Below are 26202 nucleotides of genomic sequence, written 5' to 3'. Positions count from 1 at the left end.
GAGTAGAATTTCCTTGAGTGATGCGTCCCGCATCGAACACAGCTCCGATGACGTATCTGGAGACACCCCAGAACACCAACCTGTCATCCGCCATAGGGCCTGACAACAAGGAATGATGGCCTGGGATGCCAATTCATTTCACAGTAGGACCCTTTGGTTGCCGTCCGCGGTACCCTTAGAGTACAGCAGTACGTCGACGATATTATGCACCCGTTTCATTGCCCTTCATGGCAAGGCATCCTGGGCTTACATTTCAAAAAGACAATGGCCGCCTGCACACGGCGAGATTTTCTACTGCTTGTGCTAGTGCTTGACAAACACTTTCTTGGCCAGGAAGGCCGCCGGAACTCTCCACAAGTGAGAACGTTTGGATTATTATGGCCAGGGCCCTCCAACCATCTCGAGATTTTGACGATCTAACGCATCAGTTGGGCAGCATTTGGGACGATAATCCTCAGGAGGACATCGAAGAACTCTAACATTCAATGCCAAGCCGAATGCTTACATAAGAGTGATAGGTGGACCAATGCGTTGTGGACTTGTACAATTTGTTTTTGTTTATGTGTACATCACATCTACCGATTTCCGTTCCATTCGAATAATTTCTTCGTGTTGCGTGTTTCTTTTATCTGAGAGTGTATATTAAGACTGAATGTAGTTAAAATGTTAGGAATTATTCACTGAAAGCTTTTGTCTGGAGTGTAGTCTCGTACAGAAGTGAAAGGTGGGCGATGAACACTTCAGACAAGACGAGAGTGAAACTTTTAAATTTTATTGTTACAGAAGAATGCTGAAGTTTCGGTGTTTAGAAAGGATAAATAATGAAGCGGTACTGAATCGAGTCGAGAAGAAAAGTTCTTAACGGCATAGCCTCACTAAAAGAAGGAATTGGTCGGTAGGAGACATCCTCAGACAGGAAGAAATATTTAATTCGTTAATGGAGGAAAATACTGTGGCGGAGTTGAAGGTAGAGGGCGGGGGGGGGTGGGGGGGGGGGGGAGGGAAAGAGGGCACACAAGTTATTGAGGCTCGACTATGGTAAACAACTTCGAATGGATACAGGTTGGAATAGGTAAGCTGAAATTATGGAGGGCTACATCAGGCTACAACAACTGTCCTATTCGAAGTTATTTATGAATTTCCTCTGACTACCCATAGTACAGATATTGTGTAACATCTTTCAGGATTCAGAAGAGTCTGTCACCAGACAGATATACAATAATATCGTGGTGAAGGAGAACATGCCAGTACACCCGACACAAGCATTCGACCGGCTGTGCAGCACAGACAAGCACGCGTTCCTGTCTCACTTGGTGGAGTTTAGGCTGCACGAGGATTCCCTGAAATGTACCGTGACGTCCACCCAGGAGTACATTAGCACACAGCTGGCAATTGCTTTCAAAAAGAGAAGTCCTTACCGCGAAATCATCAACTACCAGTAAGTATCGTACCACATTCATAATAAAAATTTATTTTTAATTCAAGTGCTTAATGAACTCTCATGTCTCTTTCTATCATAATTATTTTTTCAACTCGAGAAAATGTTTCTCAAGTTCAAAAACTTTTTTATTAAGAACGGACATATGAATTATTATATTTTATTTTTGAGTTCTTATTTGCATTTACGCCTGCAGCTCCACACTCTGAATGTAGAGATAAAGTTTCAGTTATGTCATCGAGAAAAATCATGCTGCGACCAAGGAACTTGGCGTCCCTTGTACGAAGACCCAATGGCACTGTACGCCTGTACCGGCAACAAGAGAAACCCGGTGACCAATCTAACAGGTACAGACAGCGAAGGCAATGCCTGCGGACAACACGATGGAAGACCTGGAACAGCTGGTCTTCCACGAAAACGGCGGGCGGTGTGCGTCCCTCAGGACCGAAATTCAAATTAACTGCTACCTCGGCCAGCCAGGAATACGCTGTATTGTAGAACTTCTGTGTTGGTTATTAATGAAATACAACGTGATTCAGTTGAGCTGCTCACGTCAAATATTTTCTCAACCGTTAAAGAAATTTTCACCTACATAAACTGTAAGAAAGTTTCAACTAAACAATGATGATTGGATCTTTAAAGAGACTAAGCAACTACGATTATCAGTCTCTCATTCAGTGCACCCCCCCCCCCCACCCTCCTCCCGCAAAGTGGAATCTGTGTATCACACTATCACATCTGCCAGCATCTGACTTTTTTTCTCCAAGAGCCAATACTGACAAGTACGGCGGCACCTCAGACCGCATGTATACCAATCTTATGACGCGTCTGTAACGTATATAAATTGGAATGATATGAGATCCCAGAAAACTAGGTATACTAACAGCGCGATAAGTTGACTGTTGACCTGAAAGTACTGATAGTAAAAAGTCGGACCATTCGGAACACTTCAAGACGATTGTTCTATGCCGGCCGGGGTGGCCGAGAGGTTCTAGGCGCTACAGTCTGGAACCGCGAGACCGCTACGGTCCCTGGTTCGAATCCTGCTTCGGGCATGGATGTGTGCTATGTCCTTAGGTTGGTTAGGTTTAAGTAGTTCTACGTTGTAGGGGACCGATGACCTTAGAAGTTAAGTCCCATAGTGCTCAGAGCCATTTGATTTGATTGTTCTATGTTTCAGATTGCTATCACCCTCAACGACTCCAAATTTGTAACGCTGTAATTTCCTGACGAAATGTTGTTGTGTCGTCTGTGTTAGTAAATGGTTAACTGGTTAATAACAGTATCTTTACTTATGTTTTAGTGCATTAAGCATTATAAGACACGATCACATACACTCCTGGAAATGGAAAAAAGAACACATTGACACCGGTGTGTCAGACCCACCATACTTGCTCCGGACACTGCGAGACGGCTGTACAAGAAATGATCACACGCACGGCACAGCGGACACACCAGGAACCGCGGTGTTGGCCGTCGAATGGCGCTAGCTGCGCAGCATTTGTGCACCGCCGCCGTCAGTGTCAGCCAGTTTGCCGTGGCATACGGAGCTCCATCGCAGTCTTTAACACTGGTAACATGCCGCGACAGCGTGGACGTGAACCGTATGTGCAGTTGACGGACTTTGAGCGAGGGCGTATAGTGGGCATGCGGGAGGCCGGGTGGACGTACCGCCGAATTGCTCAACACGTGGGGCGTGAGGTCTCCACAGTACATCGATGTTGTCGCCAGTGGTCGGCGGAAGGTGCACGTGCCCGTCGACCTGGGACCGGACCGCAGCGACGCACGGATGCACGCCAAGACCGTAGGATCCTACGCAGTGCTGTAGGGGACCGCACCGCCACTTCCCAGCAAATTAGGGACACTGTTGCTCCTAGGGGTATCGGCGAGGACCATTCGCAACCGTCTCCATGCAGCTGGGCTACGGTCCCGCACACCGTTAGGCCGTCTTCCGCTCACGCCCCAACATCGTGCAGCCCGCCTCCAGTGGTGTCGCGACAGGCGTGAATGGAGGGACGAATGGAGACGTGTTGTCTTCAGCGATGAGAGTCGCTTCTGCCTTGGTGCCAATGATGGTCGTATGCGTGTTTGGCGCCGTGCAGGTGAGCGCCACAATCAGGACTGCATACGACCGAGGCACACAGGGCCAACACCCGGCATCATGGTGTGGGGAGCGATCTCCTACACTGGCCGTACACCACTGGTGATCGTCGAGGGGACACTGAATAGTGCACGGTACATCCAAACCGTCATCGAACCCATCGTTCTACCATTCATAGACCGGCAAGGGAACTTGCTGTTCCAACAGGACAATGCACGTCCGCATGTATCCCGTGCCACCCAACGTGCTCTAGAAGGTGTAAGTCAACTACCCTGGCCAGCAAGATCTCCGGATCTGTCCCCCATTGAGCATGTTTGGGACAGGATGAAGCGTCGTCTCACGCGGTCTGCACGTCCAGCATGAACGCTGGTCCAACTGAGGCGCCAGGTGGAAATGGCATGGCAAGCCGTTCCACAGGACTACATCCAGCATCTCTACGATCGTCTCCATGGGAGAATAGCAGCCTGCATTGCTGCGAAAGGTGGATATACACTGTACTAGTGCCGACATTGTGCATGCTCTGTTGCCTGTGTCTATGTGCCTGTGGTTCTGTCAGTGTGATCATGTGATGTATCTGACCCCAGGAATGTGTCAATAAAGTTTCCCCTTCCTGGGACAATGAATTCACGGTGTTCTTATTTCAATTTCCAGGAGTGTATATATACTAAATGCTTTGAATGACATTTTTCTTTTACAATTTGGGTTATATTACAACAGCCTTAAGTTACTACTATATTCCTTGCTACAAGTACTGGGTGGTTATACTCAAACTTTGTCTATTTAACATGTTGTAACACAGAAACTAATCACCGTATGAGTACCAAACTTGGTAGTACCAATGTCAAGGACATAGGGAAGTGAAATAATGCAGAATCAATTTAGTTTGCTGATACGATACATGATACCGTTACATACCGGTGCCACTACTGCTACAAAAGCGGCTCAATACGGCCCCATCAGTGTTCAGAAGAGTCTGAAAGCACCGGATTGCATTCTGCACAGCAGAACGAAGCATGTACGTAGGTATGCTGGCTACGTCCTTGATATTCTGCACCTGAGACCAGCACATGTATGAATGTTCCCCTGGTAAACCATGTCCGTCAGTAAGCCCCACAACCAGAAATCACTGAAGTGGGGTCAGGTGATAGTGCCAGCCATTTGGAAACGATCGGCTGATAATTCGATCATTTCCAAATGTATTTCGGAGAAGCAGGTGAACTTCACAAGCTATGTGCGGTGGGGCCCATCTTGCATGAAAACTGTTCAGTTCAACACGTGTCTCTCCTGCAGGGCACGTATAACATGTTGGCGAAGCATATCGCAGTAACGCTGGGCAATCACACTGTACGTTTTTTGATCCTTGAACGCCAACCTGTTCAAAAAAGAATGGGTCAATGATAAACATAGCCATGAAGCTACCCCACACGGTGACACGTCCACCGCACAGAGGAACTTCATGCACAGTGACTGGACGTGAAGATCCCCACATTCAGCAATTATGTGTGTTCACCCCACCCTCAGAGAACAATAAACTTCGTCTGTCCATAGGATGGTTCAGGGCCAGCCTTCGTCAGCTTTGAGTCCTTGCGAAAAAGTGGAGATCGAAGTCTACACTTTGATGTGCTTCCTGTGGTGCAAGCTGCTGTACTATATGGATATTGTACGGATACAATTTGAGAATGGTTCGACGCACCTTCCGTACAGTGGACCACCGGGTGTTCAACTGTCATGACGCAGCGCGCGCACTGCCCAACGACGTGGAATTGCGCCCAGCGTTGTCTGCCATAGCAACAGCGAGTTCAACCACCTGTGGCGCAACCTGTTGTCGGTCTCTTCCCGGAGCGACGCTCAGTTCTCCAGTTGATTCGATCTTCTTCGTCATGCTCCGCACAGCAGGTGGAGAAAGAAGACCCTTCCGTAATTCTTTCAGCCTGCGATATTCTCGAAGAGCAGCTGCACCATTATTGTCGTTTTGGTGGTAGAGCCTCACCAATAATGCCCTGCTCCTTTTGTCCGAACTCATGCTGACACGTCAGGTGTGCGAGACTATGAATGACGATGACTGATCACGGCACCTGGTGGCCATATTTGGAACTTAATGGTAGCGCTGTGACGCGTGGAAATGATGTATCCCATACTCTGGACATTAATGCTACAACGTTTGGTACTGGTACAGTAATTAGTTTCCGTGTTATAAGGCATTAAATAGGGACAGTTTAATTTTAACCACCCGATATGTACCGCTTTTGAAGGTGACCATCTGTACAAATGTTCAAATGAGTATGAATTCCTAAGGGACCAAACGGCTGAGGTCATTGGTCCCTAGACTAACACACTACTTAAACCCACTTGTACTACCTTATGCTAAGAACAACACACACACCCATGCCCGAGGGATGACTCGAACCTTCGGCATGAGGGGCTGCACAGTCCGTGACATGGCGCGTCACACTGCCTGGCCACTCCGCGCGGCTTAATACACTTGAAGTTTGTTGTAAGTTCCTATGGAACCAAACTGCTGATGTCATCGGCCCCTAGGCTTTCACACTGCTTAATCTAATTTAAAGTAACTTACGCTACGGACAGCACACACACCATACCAGATCGAGACCGTCTGTGTAATGCACATTGACGAATCCATCTGTTGAGTGGTACTTAAGTAAATAATTTAGTGAAATCAAAGTGAACTAGAAATTAGAATATAAATGGAAAACTTGGTTTAGTTTAGAGAGTTACATACTCGCATTCAGTGGGCAGAACAGCAGAACTGAAGAGACAATGACCATGAAGTCAGCAAGTTCCACATAAGCGGGCGCTGTCGATTCAGCCGTCAGGGCATCGCCCGACCGGCTCACGTGTTTCTCAGTCGTCACATGCGATCAGAGGCCCCCACCTACATTCCAAGAGCCAATGACCGAGGTCAAGAAGATTCTTCGAGAAGCTTTTCAACGTGACAGAAGAGGCAATGGCCATGAAGTCGTTCACCTCCAGTGAACTGAAGTGAATAAATACGCGAGACGCGGTGGGCCCGACAGATGAAGACGGATGAAGACGGGGACAAAGACGAAGACGGAGATGGGGACGGAGACGAAGACGAGAGACGAAGGAAGAAAAGAAGAGCAGCAGTAGTTTTCAGTCAGTTTCGGTGCTGAAGACCGTCATGCAAGAAGAGACTGCTTCATGAACAGACGCACCAAGTCCGCCGCTGTAATGGAATAGCAAGCAGCAGCCGCGGCGCCAGAAGACAGAAGTTAAAAGGTATTTGAAGTCTGGTTTTTACGTACCCGGGTGACTCGTGAGGACAGGAAGGAGACGGCCTCACATCAGTAGTCACCTGTGAGCTGGGATGAAGAGCTGACAGCCGAAGACTGGCAAGCGGGAGTCCGTGGTTCGAGTCCGCCACACTAGCCTTTTCCCGCCGCACCGCTCCGCTGGCCGACGCAGAACACACGCGGCCGCTTAGAGAAGAGAAACACTGGGACGCCGCACCAAGGTATCATCCGATGCACGATTTCGCTCGCAATAATTAAACGGGCCACCTCGCGCTGCGCGTCTCCAGTCAACTGGGCGAGACGGCGACACGAGATACACACCGCTACGCGTAATCAGACGCCACCGCCGCCGCCGCCGCCGCCGCCGCTGCCGCAGCAGAAGACTTCACAAACGACACACCTGCCACTCTCCGAACCAGAACATCCCGTAAAATACAGTTGTACAAATCTTCAATAAAAGTTATCTTATGTAAAAATGATGTTTCATTCGACCTCATACCCGAGCCAAGGAAGAACCCACCCTGCCCACATGTTATTAAGACAGAAAAGTTAATTTATTTAATATTTTCACCCTGACAGAATGCTTTAGAATGCTCATCCTGACAATTGACAGCATCAAAAGAGAAAACCCAGTTACACTGAGTGACAGAAGTGTCACATTTAGTAACACAACTGTTACATTTGGGTGTCAAAAGCCGTTTTAGTTGTTACATTTGGTGTCAGAGAAAAAACCCTTGGCTCAATATGAGGTGTGAATGACAGTCACTAAAGGTCCACAGTTAGTATTGTTTAATGTGTGAAAGAATAGGGGTTTGCATATCAGTCGTAATATTTTCTTTATTTAGGAGTTTGTTCTCTCTCATAATTTTAAGAGTTTGTCGAAAATATTGAAACATCCTTTTCATTCAGTGTGGTAAGATTGTGCAACTAACAGTTTGTAAAATGATGACACGAAATCGTACAAAGTCAGAGTCAGCACCACAAGCGGTTTCTACTGAGGAAGCCATTCAGAGCTTAGTTAATCAAATAGCACAGCTTAAAAATGATAATAATGCATTATTTAAGCAGTTGTGTGAGGTTAGGCAAACCAGTTCAATCCCTCCCACCCTAGATTCCTCAGCAGCAGCCTTAGTAACTCCTTTTTCAGGTAAACCTGGCGAGGATATAACAGTCTTTTTTGATGATTTAGTAGCAGCTGCAAAGTTAGGATCATGGTCAAATGAACAGCTCTTACAAATGACAAAGTTAAGATTGACAGGAGAGGCTAAAGCACACGTCTTATACCATGAAGAATTACGGAATGCTCCAACATTTGAGGAACTGAAGAAAGGATTGATTAAACGTTTTCAAAAACAGAACAGCTGTAGATTTTATAGGGAAAAATTAAACACTATCACTCAGAGGCAAAACGAGTCGTTAGAAAGCTTTGTAGATAGGATTAGAAAAGTTAATATTAACACCTATCAGTTGACAACTAGTGATGAAGCAAATAAGGTTATTTTGCAAGAGGCAGAAGATAGAGCTCTGGATACATTTTTACGTGGGTTACCTCCTGAAACGTCCCGTCGTGTCAGGGCAGAGTTTCCTAAAAATTTAGCAGAAGCTGTATCTGTGCCGACAGCTTTTGAAGAAATTGACATTGCCACCAGATACAAGGAGAAGCGAAATATATTTTCAGCAGGAGTACGATGTTTTAGGTGCGATCGACAGGGACATATAGCAAAAAACTGCAGACAACCTCAATGCACTAATTGTCAAAGAATAGGTCACACATTCAAGGAATGCAGGTCTAAGAAAGTTTTTGGAAATAGAAATCAGTTAAACTCAAACGGGAATGTCGGAGCCGCCGCCAGGCGTTCCCAATAAAATTTCATGCCGTTAAGGCGAATGTGAAGGCGAAATGCTGGTTATCTGCTACCATACAGGATAAAGAGGCAAGGATACTGGTGGATACAGGCGCAAACGTATCAATAGTAATTAATGAATGCATTGGAGAAAAGAAATATGACCCTCCAAGGTATAGACTGAGTGGAGTAGGAGGAGGTACAGTTAAGTCATTAGGATGTACATCATTGATTTTCTATATTCACGGTGTACAATTTCAGGAAGATGTAGAAGTGGTAACGAAGGTAACTGACGGGTACGACGCGATCCTAGGGTTGGATTTCCTGAATAAACATCACGCTAAAATCGACCTCAGACAGCAAACTGTAGAACATAGCGGAATAGTGTTTCAGCTAGATGACACCGCTGCAAAGGGCCCTCTGCCGCAAGATTTCCCTAACCGGAAGGCGAAATCAACTATACTGCCTGCAACGTCCTTGAAGGTTGATTCGCGGGATCAGATACCATCTGGCTCAGGAAAACTTCTCTGGATGACCGTTGACCACGAAGTACCTACAGATACAGTGTGTCTAATAGAGCCTTTAGAAGAAAATGAGGAATTAGATGTATCACATTGTTTTGTACATAGGAGTGTTGTACGGGTTCAAGACGTTGAGGGAGAAAGAAAAGTACCGGTACATATTGACAATTTCGGAGTGGAGGACAAAGAGTTGCATAAGGGAATATTAGTAGCTACAGTCAGTACTTTTGAAGAAGAAGATTTCATTTGGTCACATATTAATGATGGTCAGAAACCAGACGCCTATAAAACCGCATTGCGCCAGAAGATTGAGCATTTGAAAGGAAAGGATAGAGACACGATAGAAGCAGTTTTAGTTGAGTTCCAAGATTTATTTAATGCAGAAGGTCCATTGCCAGCAACAGACATCACACAGCATAGGATCCCAACAGGAAATAGCCCCCCAGTTTATAGGAAGCCTTATAGAGTTCCGCATCACTTACAGCCAGTACTGGATGAATTTTTGGAACAGCATCTAAAAGATGGAATTATAGAATATTCTGATTCGCCTTATAATTCAAATATCGTAATTATTCCAAAGAAGTCTCCCGACGGTACGAAACGATATAGCTTTTGTTGTGACTACAGACACCTTAACAAACAAACTATCTCAGATGTTTATCCTCTTCCAAACATTACAGATATCATTGACAGTTTGGGTAACAGTAAATACTTTTCAACAATCGATTTACGTAGCGGATATCATCAATTGGAAGTTGCACCTGAAGATAGGCATAAAACAGCATTTTCTACCCCTGGAGGCCACTGGCAATTTAAAAGAATGCCTTTCGGTTTGAAAAATGCACCAGCAACTTTTCAAAGACTACTCGATGGAGTATTGCGAGGACTCAAAACTCAGCAATGTTGTGTATATCTAGACGATATTATTGTATTCTCCAGAGACATTAATGAACATGCTATGCGTCTGTGTAATGTTTTTCAGAGACTTAGAAAAGCTAAATTAACATTAAATATGGAAAAGTGTAGTTTTGCATTGACAGAGGTTACATACCTAGGGCATGTCATTAGTGAAAAAGGAATTACAACAGATCCTCGATTAATTTGGGCAGTTAAGGACTTCCCAACACCACAACGCATTAAGGAAGTACAAAGTTTCATTGGTCTCGCATCGTATTACCGAAAATATGTTCAAAATTTTGCTGAAATTGCCCGACCCTTAACCCAATTATTGAAAAAGGGTGCAAAATTTCATTGGTCTGAAGATTGTGAATCTGCATTTCAAACCCTTAAAGATAAGTTAACACACAGTCCAGTATTAGCCTACCCAGATTATAACAAAGAATTTATTTTCTCCTGTGACGCAAGTGGTCACTCAGTAGGAGTTGTTTTGAGTCAGAATAGTAATGGCGCGGAACATCCCATAGCCTACGCTTTGAGACAACTAACAAAGGCAGAAAGAAGTTATTCCACAACGGAGAAAGAATTGTTAAGTGTTATTTATGGTATTAAATACTTTAAATGCTACTTGTATGGTAGGAAAATCAAGGTTATTACAGACCACGCAGCTTTAAAATGGTTGCTTGGATTAAAGGATCCATCTAGTCGTCTTACCCGTTGGGCCCTATGTCTTTCCGAAATGGATTTCGAAGTTATCCATAAACCAGGCAAAAAACACACGAATGCAGATTGCCTAAGTCGGAAAATAGCACTTTTGGAAGCAACAGGCCGAAATACTGAGGACTGGAAAAAGGCACAAGATGAGGATACAGAATGTAAAAAATACGCAACTCAAAAACAATTTTGCTTTGAAGATGGTGTATTATGCCGTAAAACAAAACTTGGACCGCGAATTGTTGTTCCCCAACACCTTAGACAAGAAATAATGGCAGAGGCCCACGATCATATCCTTGCAGGACACGGTGGACATCGGACAACCGAAAGACGAGTAGCAGAGCGATTTTGGTGGCAAACCAGAAAGCAGGATGTTGCGCAGTACGTTCGTAATTGCATTGCGTGCGCACAACGAGCTGAACTTTCTCGTTCAAAAATACCCTTACAGAGGCTCCCCGAGGCTTCATGTCCATTTCAAATCTGTGGATTGGATCTCTACGGGCCATTTCATAAAACACCTGCTGGTAATAAGTATGTTCTTACAATTATCGATCACTTTTCACGCTATCTAGCTATGGTGAGTCTCCCAGATCAGCAAGCAAATACAGTTGCCCAAGCTTTAGTTAACAACTGGATACTTAAATTTGGCGTACCTGAAGCTATTATCACAGATCAGGGATCTAATTTTATGTCTGAATTAATGAAACAACTATGCCACTTATTAAAAATACGCTAATTACGCACAACTCCATTACACCCTCAGTCAGTGCAACAGGCGCAAAGAAAGAGTTCATCGGACAATTGTCAAGATGCTTAGTTATTATATTAACGAACAACATTCTAATTGGGATACGTATTTACCAATAATCGTGTCGGTATACAACGCCAAAACGCATGAAGCAACTGGCATGTCACCTTATGAAGTGGTCTATGGGAAAAAGATGCCGTCCCCTTTTGATGTATTCAGGCAGAAAAACGGAAAAGTCGGAGAAACAGTAAGAGATTTCAGTCGAATGATGATGTATGGAAAAAGGTTCAAAAATCTAATACAAAGGCTTTGGAACGACAGGAAAGATTAGGTAATACTCAAGCTAAATATCCAAATTACAAAATCGGTCAGTGGGTTATGCTTTCAACTCCTTACATAGCGAAAGGAAAAACGAAGAAATTTGTAACAAACTACAGAGGTCCTTATCAAATTATTGAGATCACGTCACCAGTCAACGTTAAATTGCAACTGCCCACCCGAACTGCCATTGTCCATGCAAGTCGTTTAAAACCTTTTAAGGGCGCTTCAGATGTAATTCCTTCACCAATAGTGTCTGCTTTTCCAAAGGGTGGAGGAAGTTCCCGAAGAGGAAGAAGAGTGGCCACGCCAGCACAACATACAGACATGGCACCATACAATCTTCGTTCAAGGGTGCGAATGTCCTAGTTGAATCTTAGTAGACTGTGGACAGTATACAAATGTAAATAATTAATAAATTATAATGGTTTATTTTTTAAGAAAGAGAAATTGAACGTAGAAACATGTAGATCTTGTAGTTAACAATGTATTTCCTCTTTTCTTTATTTTTGTTTTTACTAGGTTCGTAGGTCTACAACCATGTTTTCTTTTTTCAGAAAACGCCATGCAAGCATTTCCTACACAAAACCTGTCCTACCTCAATGACTCCCTTGACAGTTCCCTTCTGAAGTCATTAGATATGTTCATAAACTCACAGCAAGGCAAAATTGATGCCAATGTTATGATGCAACATGTCTTAAAATTAAAAGGTGAACACAAAACTAAAGTTATAATGCTAGAAACGGGTATATCTGCAACCTTTGTGTTGGTGTTTCTGCTTTGTACAGTTTCCTTTTATTTAAGACGAAAAAATAAGCCAAATCGTAATATGACACTTCATCAAATCCCTGTTAACTGGATACCACACTCTTAACTGGTGTACTTCAATGGATACTTTTCAGCATTAGTGTATTAATTTTGTTTCTTGTGCTTCACTCTTTACTAAACAGTCTTATGTTAAAGTAAACAATACTGTAGAATAGATATTCTTGCATTAGTATAGGGTAGATTAAACAGCTGTTGATCTGTAATTTTCTAAGTGCAAAATCTATTTTTTGTTTATTCATTGTCATCAAGATTTGTTACACTTATTACAATCATTTATGTAAGAACTATGTGATTCCTGACCGTACAGTGCTTTTGTAAAGTGATAAAGTATTTTCCACATACTTAATGTGAAGCGTGTGTAATCTTCTAAGTCGAGAGTTTTCAGTGCTTGTGCTTTTCCGTGTGAAGAGTGGAGGAATGTTGAGTGGTAAATTCGAGGGCGAATTTCTCCGAAGGGTGGAGGAATGTTGAGTGGTACTTAAGTAAATAATTTAGTGAAATCAAAGTGAACTAGAAATTAGAATATAAATGGAAAACTTGGTTTAGTTTAGAGTGTTACATACTCGCATTCAGTGGGCAGAACAGCAGAACTGAAGAGACAATGACCGTGAAGTCAGCAAGTTCCACATAAGCGGGCGCTGTCGATTCAGCCGTCAGGGCATCGCCCGACCGGCTCACGTGTTTCTCAGTTGTCGCATATGAGCAAAGGCCCTCGCCTACATTCCAGGAGCCAATGACCGACGTTAAGAAGATTCTTCGAGAAGCTTTTCAATGTGACGGAAGAGGCAATGACCGGCTCACGTGTTTCTCAGTCGTCACATGCGATCAGAGGCCCCCACCTACATTCCAAGAGCCGATGACCGAGGTCAAGAAGATTCTTCGAGAAGCTTTTCAACGTGACAGAAGAGGCAATGGCCATGAAGTCGTTCACCTCCAGTGAACTGAAGTGAATAAATACGCGAGACGCGGTGGGCCCGACAGATGAAGACGGATGAAGACGGGGACGAAGACGAAGTCAGAGACGGGGACGGAGACGAAGACAAGAGACGAAGGAAGAAAAGAAGAGCAGCAGTAGTTTTCAGTCAGTTTCGGTGCTGAAGACCGTCATGCAAGAAGAGACTGCTTCATGCACAGACGCACCAAGTCCGCCGCTGTAATGGAATAGCAAGCAGCAGCCGCGGCGCCAGAAGACAGAAGTTAAAAGGTATTTGAAGTCTGGTTTTTACGTACCCGGGTGACTCGTGAGGACAGGAAGGAGACGGCATCACATCAGTAGTCACCTGTGAGCTGGGATGAAGAGCTGACAGCCGAAGACTGGCAAGCGGGAGTCCGTGGTTCGAGTCCGCCACACTGGCCTTCTCCCGCCACACCGCTCCGCTGGTCGACGCAGAACACACGCGGCCGCTTAGAGAAGAGAAACACTGGGACGCCGCACCAAGGTATCATCCGATGCACGATTTCGCTCGCAATAATTAAACGGGCCACCTCGCGCTGCGCGTCTCCAGTCAACTGGGCGAGACGGCGACACGAGATACACACCGCTACGCGTAATCAGACGCCACCGCCGCCGCCGCCGCCGCCGCCGCTGCCGCAGCAGAAGACTTCACAAACGACACACCTGCCACTCTCCGAACCAGAACATCCCGTAAAATACAGTTGTACAAATCTTCAATAAAAGTTATCTTATGTAAAAATGATGTTTCATTCGACCTCATACCCGAGCCAAGGAAGAACCCACCCTGCCCACACGTTATTAAGAGAGAAAAGTTAATTTAATATTTTCACCCTGACAGAATGCTTTAGAATGCTCATCCTGACAATTGACAGCATCAAAAGAGAAAACCCAGTTACATTGAGTGACAGAAGTGTCACATTTAGTAACACAACTGTTACATTTGGGTGTCAAAAGCCGATTTAGTTGTTACACATCTTACTTACGGTTGAAACTGATACGGTAGCTGCTGATGGGTAAGAGTCACGCAAGTCCATGAGTTTTCGACACTGAAGGACAAACTAGGAAGCTTTCCTCCTATCACGTACCCTCACCATGCAACGAGAAATCGATCTCCAGCTGCACCTCTGAGGTCACTGGCCAGCTTTTGGCACCCCATCTGTAATTCCCCCGTATATTTTTCTTTCGACGAAGGAGTCAGGTATAGCCAACAGTCGCAGAATGTTTCAAATGGCTCTGAGCACTATGAGACTTAACTTATGAGGTCATCAGTCCCCTAGAACTTAGAACCACTTACACCTAACTAACCTAAGGACATCAAACACATCCACGCCCGATGCAGGATTCGAACGGGCGACCGTAGCGGTCGCGCGGTTCCAGACTGTAGCGCCTAGAACCGCTCGGCCACTCCGGCCGCCACAGTCGCAAAGTGTATTTATTTATTCTTTACTGGATTATAAGTTATCTTTTTTCGGAAGCTATTAAAAATTATAACCTGTTAGAAATGAACGTGTATATTCGATACCTGTAAAGATTAAATGCTTACCATTCGCAACTGTTGGACGTATCTAACTCCCCTGTCGAATAAAATTAATGTGCAGTTGCTGAGAGTGATCAGCCACGTTTATGACATTAAAATCCTACAATACAGGGAATAAGAATTTTAAACTGTCGTGTGCCTGTTTGATAACGATTGGGTTTCGAGGTACGTAGTGACAGGAGTCGGGCGTTTACGCGGGCCGTTTTCACAACTACCAGATTTTTGAGATGTGTGCATTATAAACTCCTTTTCAGGATTGAATTTGAAAATAATATTACTACCTCTGTAAGTGTTTTTGGTGATTACTTTACTGGACAACTATATTCCTAAGAAGCTTTTCTTGGATTGGGCTATCAGGTACTAGATTGTAAATTTATGGTAAGGTCCTATGGGACCAAACTGCTTTGGTCATCGGTCCCAGCCGGCCGCTGTAGCCGAGCGGTTCTAGGCGGTTCCGTCCGGAGCCACGCAGCTGCACCGGTTGCAGGTTCCAATCCTGCCTCGGGCATTGATGTGTGCGGTGTCCTTAGGTTAGTTAGGTTTAAGTCGTTCTAAGTTCTAGGGGACTGATGACCTAAGATGTTAAGTCCTATAGTGCTTAGAGCCATTTTTTTAGATACAAAAGTAAAACGATTATTATTTCAAAAGTAATCGCCATAGCTGTTAATATCTGGTTGGTGCACAAATTCGTAGCGCAGAACTATTTAAACCTAACTAACCTAAGGACATCACACACACATCCATGCCCGAGGCAGGATTCAAACCTGCGACAGTAGCAGTCACGCGGTTCCGGACTGAAGCACCTAGAACCGCTCGACCACCGCAGCCGGCCATTTGACTGCCCCTTCTACATATAAGAAGGGGTAAAACTTCCTCGGCCTCGTTCAAAGACCGCAGCACATGGTGTGTAATCTTCTTCTTCAGAGGTTCGAACAACTTTCAACAAGCTCGGCCCGAACTACAAGCTACAGCAGCTGGCTGTTGGCAGCTGTCTAAAAAGACGTGGGGCATAAATGTTGGGAAATGAAGTAAATAGAATGTCGTGAAGTGATGAATATTCATAGAAAAGTTGGTTTGACGACAACTGAAATTCTTCAAGGCAGACGGTGACACTTTTCTATCAGATTCCGCTGTAAAAAAAATTGATGATCTACCTTCAAATTGGGTCCGCAGCTGCGATGAAAGGTTTACATGATTTGATACGGCCTGCAGCTGTCACTTTCATGGTTCCGTACCTCAATCGCTAAACACGGAACACTTTGTCGTCCGTCTGTCTGTCTGCCCGACTAGTAACAACCCTATATCTCAGTAATACGTAGAGATGCCATTTTCCAGTTTATATATTACGTACTAACGTCGATGGTCACTTGCCGGTGTGAAAAATTTAAGCTTTTACCTCAATGCAGTCACAAGATACAGCAATTTATGTCACTTATTTTGATACTCGCAAGCTCACTTATCAATCCTGTAGCGTACTGCCCCTTGACATAGAATCATGGAATTGGGCAAGAAGCGAGGTTTGGCAATACAAGTAAAGGAAAAAAATTCTAAAATTATTACTCAGTAATTACGCAACACGAAAAAATTTTTAGGTTTCTTTTTTTTTTATCCTAACGGTTTGTCTATCCAGCTTTTAAGACCCCTGTTTCTCACTAACGGATAGATGTATTAAGTTGAAATTTATGTCACACGCTAGGGTATCGATATCGATAACAGGCATAAACCGTGGGAATTGTGGATTTCCTTAATGAATGAACTATCTTTACACGTGATTAAGTTTGTACGGAACCTTTGCTGCGAGAATCCTGCTCACACTTATTCGAATTTCGAATTTTATTATTTCGTTCGTCGCACTATTGTACAATTATATGTTAGACCATTTTAGAGTACAGCACAAGAAGGCAGCTTATTGTGTCATACAAGTTTCTGTGTGCACACACACACACACACACACACACGTACAATTTCGGTCTAAAACCGAAATTGTGCAATAGAAGAAGAAAGAAGAAAGAGAAAATGACAGCCACAGCGCAGGCGGTATCAAATCATTTAGAAAGTGACAACTGGCTGCTGAATTCAAGCGATGTCCTGAAGTTTGCAATGTGGTCCTCATGAATATCAATGAAATATTTATTCGCCATAATCACAATAACAACAAGAAGATGGACAGAAACCCGCACTTCAGCTCCAAAGACGACGGCGTCATAAGCGGAAAGGATGGTAACATCGGTGTTAAGGGATGTGAAAAGAATTCTGCTTATTAACTTTCTCCATTGACGTAAAACACCCAAAACTGGGGAAATTATAACTATCTAATAGATCTAGAAACGAAAATTTTAAAAAAAGAGACCTGATCTGTGAAAGAAAATAATCTTTTATCGAAAAAATGCACCTGCCGACGAAAGTGTCGGGAAAATCGAGGGATTTCCGCTGTGAAGTGTTGGACGTCAGCCTTAGCAGATGCTTCTCAGCCGTTGACTCAGTTACTGCACTGAGTCTACATTTCTCTTAGAATAGTAATGTGGAACCTACAGTTTTACATAAAAACGACGAAGCTTATTTGACTTTTTACCTTGACTGTACCGTATTTACATATGCTGGTTCGATGTGATCGAAGCATTGCTTTTTTTCAGGTCTCAGGAAGGTCATCATAGACCGAAACTAACAACCTGATGTGATATGTTGTGATGTCTAACTGTGTGGCGGACTATTTAGATGGGAGTAGAGTTTGGCTGGCGGCTGGGCAACCGTGAACTCTTAACAAAGATTATTATAATTTTGCCCGCAGCTCGTGGTCGTGCGGTAGCGTTCTCGCTTCCCACGCCCGGGTTCCCGGGTTCGATTCCCGGCGGGGTCAGGGATTTTCTCTGCCTCGTGATGGCTGGGTGTTGTGCGATGTCCTTAGGTTAGTTAGGTTTAAGTAGTTCTAAGTTCTAGGGGACTGATGACCATAGATGTTAAGTCTCATAGTGCTCAGAGCCATTTGAGCCATTTAAAAAAAAATATTATAATTTTATTAATAATGTGAAGCATGCAGTTATCAGACTGCATTTAAAGACAATAAATACCAGAATTTCGCGCTCAGTTTGCCAAATGACTTATCACCCGATATAGTAACGTGAAAATTCAGGACAAAATTGTTCAAATGGCTCTAAGAACTATGGGACTTAACATCTGAGGTCATCAGTCCCCAAGACATATAACTACTTAAACCTAACTAACCTAAGGACATCACACACATCCATGCCCGAGGCAGGATTCGAACCTGCGACCGTAGCAGCAGCGCGGTTCCGGACTGAAGCGCTTAGAACCGCTCGGCCACAGCGGCCGGCAATTCAGGAGAGTAAGCTCTTGTGCCACAATAATAATAAAAACCTACAGCGGGCATAAATGAAAATATGATCAGAAAATCTTAACCTAACATTCACATCATCCAATGTATATACTCCGCCACACTGAGAATAACTGTACAAAAGGGGCTCAGTATAACCCCCTGCTGCTGTGTCCTCTGTGACGAACACTGTCTGATGCTCCACCCAAATGATGCCTCTGGTTAACTTCAGGCTTTCCCCTCGTTTATGGTCCACAACCCCACTGCCTTGTTGGCTCAAAGCTATCCACTCGGACTCTAGGCGGCACTGCTGAGCTTCCTCCAGGATGTGTTTGTCTCTATCAGTTGATTCGAACTTCTCACTTGCTCTGCTCTGTCACCAACCAGAGGACGGGCTCGCAGCAGACACCACATGCTGCTAGCTACCTCACGCATGACCTGCCACTGAATCAGGTCGGACTAATCCTGCCAGTGGTGTGACAGACAAACAGTGCTGCAATACACTGCGAAAGTGAAATAAGAAAGAGATTACACCAATTCTTACAGCATGACTAGAGGCATTTAAACAGTCATTCTTACAGCACTGTACACGCAATGGGAATGAGAAGAACCCCTAATGTGTGGTACCATTCTAAGTATACTCTGCTAACAGGGGAAAGTTCCCATCGCAAACCTCGCCCCCACCCCCTCAGAGTTAGTGGTTATATGGCCCAGTGGATAGCCAGTCAAACTGAACACAGTTCAAGTATGAAAACAGGAAGAAGGTGTACTCAACTGGGTAAAAAAAGCAAAATAGAAACACTGAACGGTCCAAGCTTATCAAATGGAATATTCAGGGCATCTTAACAACCACGGCGTCATGGTTAAGTAGTTGCACTGAAAACTGAACGAGCTGTGTTCTTAACTCCCTCGCGCCACTTAGTTTTACTTATTTTTTTTCGAATTATAAACTGTCCATCCAGTCATTGAAATGTTTGTTCTCTTCCTGCGGTCTTGGCAGTTGTCATTCAATACGCTGGTTACAGAATATGAGTCATGTTTTAAGAACACTTTACTGTCGAAGTAAGCGTGATAAATAGTGAGCGCAGGCGAGATACCACATAGACATGTTGGCACCTGTTACTGTCGTTGAAAGAAGTCACCAGCGCTGTGTAGAACCCTTTGCCAGCGATGTGGAAGGCGTAGTATACCGTCAGCAGAGCCGGTTCTGTTGATGGTGCGAATGGAGTGGTCTACTGCCTGTCGAATCTCTGGAACAGTTCTGAAGCGAATGCCACGAAGTGGTTCCTTCATATTTGGACTCAAATAAAAGTCACGAGGACTTAATTCCGGGGAGTATGGTGGATGGTATAGTACTTCCTAGTCCCATCGACCCAACAGAGGAGCCACAGCTTGCGCTGTATGCGCCCGCTCATTGTCGTGCAAAATGGTGGGAGGGTTGCGCAGAAAGCGTCGCCGCTTCTTTCGCAAAGCTGATCGTAGATGATGCTCCAAAAACGAACAGTAATACTGTGCATTGACGGTCTGCTGTGGAGAAACGTAATGCGTTAGGATACACCGCTCCATTCGCACTATCAACAGAACAGGCTCTGCTAACGGTATACTACGCCTTCCACATCGCTCGCAACAGGTTCTACACAACGCTGGTGACTACTTTGAAGGACATTAACAGGTGCAAACATGTAACTCTTTTGTATCGGTTGTGAATAAATAGTTGCCACTACTTAAGTTCCAACCCTCTTACACTTCACAGCAGTTAGCAGAGTACATGCGTAGGTTATAAGCTAGGTGTGTAGTGGTTTGCCTGGTGCGCTCGTCTGATGCTGTGGTGTCGGGCTGTTGCAGCCTGCTGAAGCTGTACACGGAGGGCGTTGTGCCGCGACTGATACGGAAGCACTGGCCGCTGAGCGCGATGGGGCCGCAGCAGCTGCGGCAGCGCCAGCCGCGGCGGGTCCAGTCCCTGCGGCCTGTCTACATAGCGCGGGTGGCGCCGCTGCTTCTGGTGCTGGCCGCCGCGGCTCTGCTCTCACTGCTGCTGCTGCTGGCCGAGAGGCTCTGGGCCAGGAGCACACCCAGTGGCAGGCAACACGAGAGCGCAGGTGGGGGGCCAACAGCGCACTCACCCGCTGCGTCCCAGACCGGCGACACCAGGCGCGTCGCCTGCGTCTCAGTGGCCACCCAGTGTGAATAGCCAGTCACGGTGCCCATTAGCTGCCCTAGAGCTCTACTTCCACACACCTCACCCAAGAACCTAATACGAGGGGCATTGAGCAACTAATTGAACGCACTTTTTGGGAAATTGAGGTCGAAAAAATGCAGACTGTTGTGGAACATCGTCGGATGTGCCCTCTTCAGCCCATTCAGTTCCATGAGATCTGATCGGTGGCGGCGCCATACGAGTATGTAGCTTTCAAAGTGGCATCTGCAACGAAAGCTTCTTCCAAGCAGAGAGATGTCTCTGATTCTTTTTTTTTTATGGGAATCCTGGGCATCGCAGATATTCATAGGCCCTTGCAGAATGCCTATAGAGACCTCTGAGTAAATAAAAGCACAGTGGCTCTTTGGGCGAGGCATCTGTCATCATCACAACAAGGTCGCACAAACCTGTCCAATATCCTGTACACTGGCTGGCTGCAGACAGCTACGTACTGTTCGAATGTGCTGACACACTCATTTGAAGTGATTGTTGGATCACAATCGGACACCTCGTTGCACAACTGGACGTCTCTGTTGGTATAACTGACACACACGTCCACCAAGTGGGGCACTAAAGGTGTCTATCCACTGGGTTCCTCGCTGCCTAATAGAAGACCATACAGAGCAACGACACAATATCTTTGTGGAATACCTCGTACCTTATGTGACTGGCCGTGACCTTTTTTGTCGAACATTGTAATAGGCGATGAACGATTGGATCATCACTTCGAAGTGGAAACAAAAAGGCAGTCTATGGAGCTACCCCACACCACCTCCCCTCTGAAGAAAACGTTGAAATCCACACCATCAGCCAATAAAGTCATGGAGATGGTCTTCTGGAACCCTGAAGGGGTTATTCTGTTTGATGCTCTCCCTCATGGTGCGACATCAACTCTAAAGAGCATTGTGCTTATAACACCCCAACGACCCCCTTAAAGTCAATTAAGACAGAATATCATAATATGAACTAGGGAACTGGCAAATACGACATCTTGGCCGATAAGCTAACACCAAGAAGTTTTGATAACAACAACATTATACATCACTGAGAGTTTTTGTTATGAAAAGAGGAGGAAGAAACCTCAGATTTAATTAATGGACAAATATCCAAGTGATAATTACAATTAACATCTTGAAAGCTAAGTCCAAGGTGATGTTAGTCAGAGATAACTTTTATGTGGAAGAGAGTTGTAAGCGCAACGAAGAAATTCAATGCGCCTACAATAGTCTTTCACAGAAGCAGTCGCTTGCTTGCTCTCATCCTGTAAAGACGTGCGAGAACAATTCTTGTCTTAGTTATTGAGAGTACGGAACGCGACGAGATTGTTTTTGCGATAAGAAGTGTTTCTTGCGTGATGTGATTCACGAACTTCGGAAACTGATTTTCTAAGCAAAAAAAAAAAAAAAAAAAGAAAAAAATGGTTCAAATGGCTCTGAGCACTATCAGACTTAACATCTGATGTCATCAGTCCCCTAGAACTTAAAAATACTGAAACCTAACTAACCTAAGGACATCACACACATAAATGCCCGAGGCAGGATTCGAACCTGCGACCGTAGCAGCAGCGCGGTTCCAAACTGAAACGCCTAGAACCGCTGGGCCACACCGGCCGGCCGATTTTCTAAGCAGAGACAGGAACTGATAGACGCGTTTAACCATGTATAACGGGTTAATTGAACTTTATTGACGAAACTAGTGAATATTGGACTTTACTTTCAAATAGTTGGAACTAAAAGAAGAGTGGATAGTATATCAAAGGACTACACTCAATTAGTCTCGAGTAGGGCACAATTACACGACTTCACGAAGATAATACAATTATGCTGAAGAGTCAAGTTGTCGTAATTGTCAAGAAACTTAATTTTAATAGAACTGACTTTACCAACCAACTGCGTGTGCGTGTGGTGCAAAAGTTGTAAAGTATTTAATGGCCAAGGAACAATAAACTCTTCGTTCCAAGTGAAATATCAAGCGTGGACTACATTATTAAGTGATTTTATCAATGATAGTTAACCAACGACTGTTCAGCAGGGACAATTTAATCTGAATATCAAAATACCTACTTCATTAATTGAAGCCGCGCGGGATTAGTCGAGCTGTCTAGGGCGCTGCAGTCATGGACTGTGCGGCTGGTCCCGGCGGAGGTTGAAGTCCTCCCTCGGGCATGGATGTGTGTGTTTGTCCTTAGGATAATTTAGGTTAAGTAGTGTGTAAGCTTAGGGACTGATGACCTCAGCAGTTAAGTCCCATAAGATTTCACGCACATTTGAACATTTGATTAATTGAAAAGAGAACTTTTGAATATTTTTTTAACATTACGGCGTAGGTTCACTCAGACGTGATCAAAGAGTATCTGTGGATCTCGCTTCATACAGGCTCAACAACTCCATAGCAACGAGCCAAAAACGTAAGAGAGGACTGATAATTACAATGTTTCCTCGCAATTGGTGGTATGTACGATGCGGTTGAGATAAGATTTAACAACTACTGCATATCCCGGCAATGAATCATTCAATCTTAAATCAAAAGAAGCATCCATCGTACGAGTTCGCATTTCTGTCTCCCGTTCACCAACGGGGACCTACGTCATCGCGCATCGTGTCTCAACTCCACTGCGAGAGCTGTGGCAGTAGCAGCTCTACGGCGTCAACGATATCAGCATGCGGTTGGAGTGCGGGGATGCCTACATGCTACATACAGGAAATTTAAGGAGTGACTTCTGCCTGTTCGTCGCCACTAAAATGCAAATCAACTTCCCTTCCTCCATAATAACACAAGGTCTCAATCTCACACAAGTCTGCACACGCAGCAGGAGCTCACAAAACTTCATTGGACTGTTCTTCCTCATCCATTCTACAGCCCGGATCTCGTACATTCCGACTTCAATAGGTTTTGTCCGATGAAAAATGACTGCAGGAAGGAGTACTTGGATGATGGGGAGGTTATTGATGCAGCAAGACGTTGGTTCTGAGTCGACTAGTAGAATGGTACCATGCGGGCATACAGTCACTTCCAGTAAAGTAGAGTAAGGCCAGCTAATTGAACGGGGATTACGTTAAAAAAATTAGGGTTTTGCAGCGAAAAGTGTACTGGAATCCCGATTACAACCAGTCTGCTTGCGCGCCCCTCGTAGCATTCACGACATCTTTCTACTGCTTATGCACTGAAAAATAGAGTAAAATATAATAAAGCAACGGTGCCAGATGAAATTCCGTGGAACATCGCATCTAGCCATGATATTTGTTTCATTTCCACCAAGAAGTGAGTCCATCAGTTTCCTCAGGTACACCATAACCTGTAGAAGTGGTTAGATCCAGTAGAGGTATAAAATTTCACGGATGTCGAGTATTACTTTTCACTCTCTATTCAAAACAACCTCATGCATTTTCTTTGGGATTAGTTCCAGGTGATTTAGAAGACCTGTAGAGGAACAAATGATGCCTGTTAACACGACTTCTGTAGTCTTGTATGACATGAATGTTCACAGCACACTCAGCATAAAGGTCTACGAGAAAGGGCAACGTTTCTTCAGTGAGAATGTTGTTATAAACATCCTGTTTTGCATATAACTTTACCTAAATGTCTGAGTACAAGCTGTGATAAGAAAACTCTGTCCGATCGGAAGACCCAATGGTACCGATCGACCGCCATGTCATCCTCAGATGATAGGCGTCACTGGGAGCATATACAGAGGGGCATGTGACCATTGCACCACCCTCCTGGCCTTTGTCAGGTTTCGTAGCCAGAGCCGCTACTTCTCAATCAAATAGCTCCTCAACTGGCCACACGAGGGATGTGTACACTCCAATCACCAACAGCGCTCTAGAGATGCAGACAGTCACCTGTCCAAGTGCTAGCCAAGTCCAACTGTTCTTAACTTCGGTAATATGACGAGAACTGCTGTTACCACTGTGGCAAGACTGTTGGCCGTGATAAGAAAACACTACCAAAACATAGCAGAACCACGTTGGACATGAACAACATCCTCCACACATGGCAAGTGAAACGCCTCATGGCCCCTCAATGGACCCAGCGTCTTGCATGATTTGAAAAGAGAAAAATTGTAGCGTTTAAGATTACACCATCCGTTTCCAATCAGCTGCTGTGTAGTTTCTGTGTTCCTAGGCCCTTTGAAGACGTTCAAATGTATGTTCCACTGTACCAGTGTCCTTTTCCAAGGCAGGCCCATAGCATGCCGTTCGTTTCACAATGTTCACTGGAAAGTGACTGAGGTGGGCCTGTACTGATTGACAACAGCTACATTTGCAAGATGAACGCAAGTACAAAATATTTATATCTGGTCTGAAACCGATTTTCATTGACATAATGTGCCACTCATCACCAGACCCCATCACTTAGGATCTGTTTACGTCCACTGTCTTTACGTTATTTATCATATAACAGAATGCTACACCATTACTTGTCGAAACGTTGGACAGCCCGCTTTAGTACACCAACAAAATTAGTATATTCATTCAAGGTGTCCTCACAAGCATGTTCAAAAATGGCAGCTCCTTTTCTCCATACTGTCATATCTCCTCTTCGACCCATCTTACAGCGCTCATTCCGTACGACCAGTTGCCACATACACACCAGTGCACTGCCATGACTTACGCCATGCACGTCACATGACAGCCTGCTACCAGCTCTACAACATACACAGCACTTCAAATCGACCAGTGTGGTCCTTTATGGCGGTGTTAACATTTTGTATGGTGAGCTTACACAAGGATAACGATCGCATTATATGGCTGTAGACCTAGGAACAGGTGGTGTTGGACACCAGTTGCAGTAACTTGTGTATCATTCATTTATTACGTTTCAGCGCTGCTATTGCGCAAATGTATGATCATAGATATCATTGACGTCTTTTTGAGAGATAGTGTTCTACACTGTTTTTACTGTTGTCACAGTTGCTCAAATGATGTTGTGACTGATGGATACCAAACCAGAACAGTCGCTGTCATAGCTCGTTCTACTCACACTCTAGAGGACTGGTCTTGTGATTGTGCAGGTCCGGGGAGATACCGACCATCTTGGGGAGTACTTCAGATGAAGTGTGTGCACGCTCATTGTCCTGCTGGTAGAGCAAGCAATCGTGATATTGGAGGAGCGGCAGCTGAATCGACTGGATGTTGTTCTGTTCATATTATGCAATGTACACCGTTTCTGTATCACCTGAGTAACATCATCTCTACATGGCACAGGCTCCCCATAATGTGACACGTGGAGTTAGCCCTGGATGCCACTGCCCCACACACTCTGAGAATTGTTGTTCTCCATATTGACACTCTACTCGCAGACGACCATCGCTGGCACCATGGTGATACCCACTCCCAGCACTAAACACAATTTCAGTCCACCATCTAGCTTTGTTAAACCCTTATGATGTCTGAGAACAAGTGCAACCAGAAAGCACTGTCGCTTACAGCCCAGCTTGCAGTAATCACTTTTCGATGGCCATGTCTGACCTTCTGCGTCCAACATTCTTCCCAGTTTGT

At 44.7% G+C, this 26202-nt stretch overlaps 1 protein-coding gene across 1 annotated transcript in view; it reads left to right on the top strand.

Annotated features, from left to right (window-relative positions):
* Positions 1-25757, top strand: part of LOC126455932 (glutamate receptor ionotropic, kainate glr-3-like) — a 134101-nt gene extending 108344 nt beyond the window's left edge. The window contains exons 8-10 of the mRNA XM_050091691.1: positions 1185-1438; positions 20350-20506; positions 25716-25757. Coding sequence (XP_049947648.1) covers positions 1185-1438; positions 20350-20506; positions 25716-25757 — 453 coding nt within the window. The remainder of the gene's footprint in view (positions 1-1184; positions 1439-20349; positions 20507-25715) is intronic.
* Positions 25758-26202: the final 445 nt, after the last annotated feature.

This window comes from Schistocerca serialis, chromosome 2 (genome assembly GCF_023864345.2).
Source record: "Schistocerca serialis cubense isolate TAMUIC-IGC-003099 chromosome 2, iqSchSeri2.2, whole genome shotgun sequence".
Classification (NCBI taxonomy): domain Eukaryota; kingdom Metazoa; phylum Arthropoda; class Insecta; order Orthoptera; family Acrididae; genus Schistocerca; species Schistocerca serialis.
This window is presented reverse-complemented; position numbering and strand designations above follow the sequence as displayed.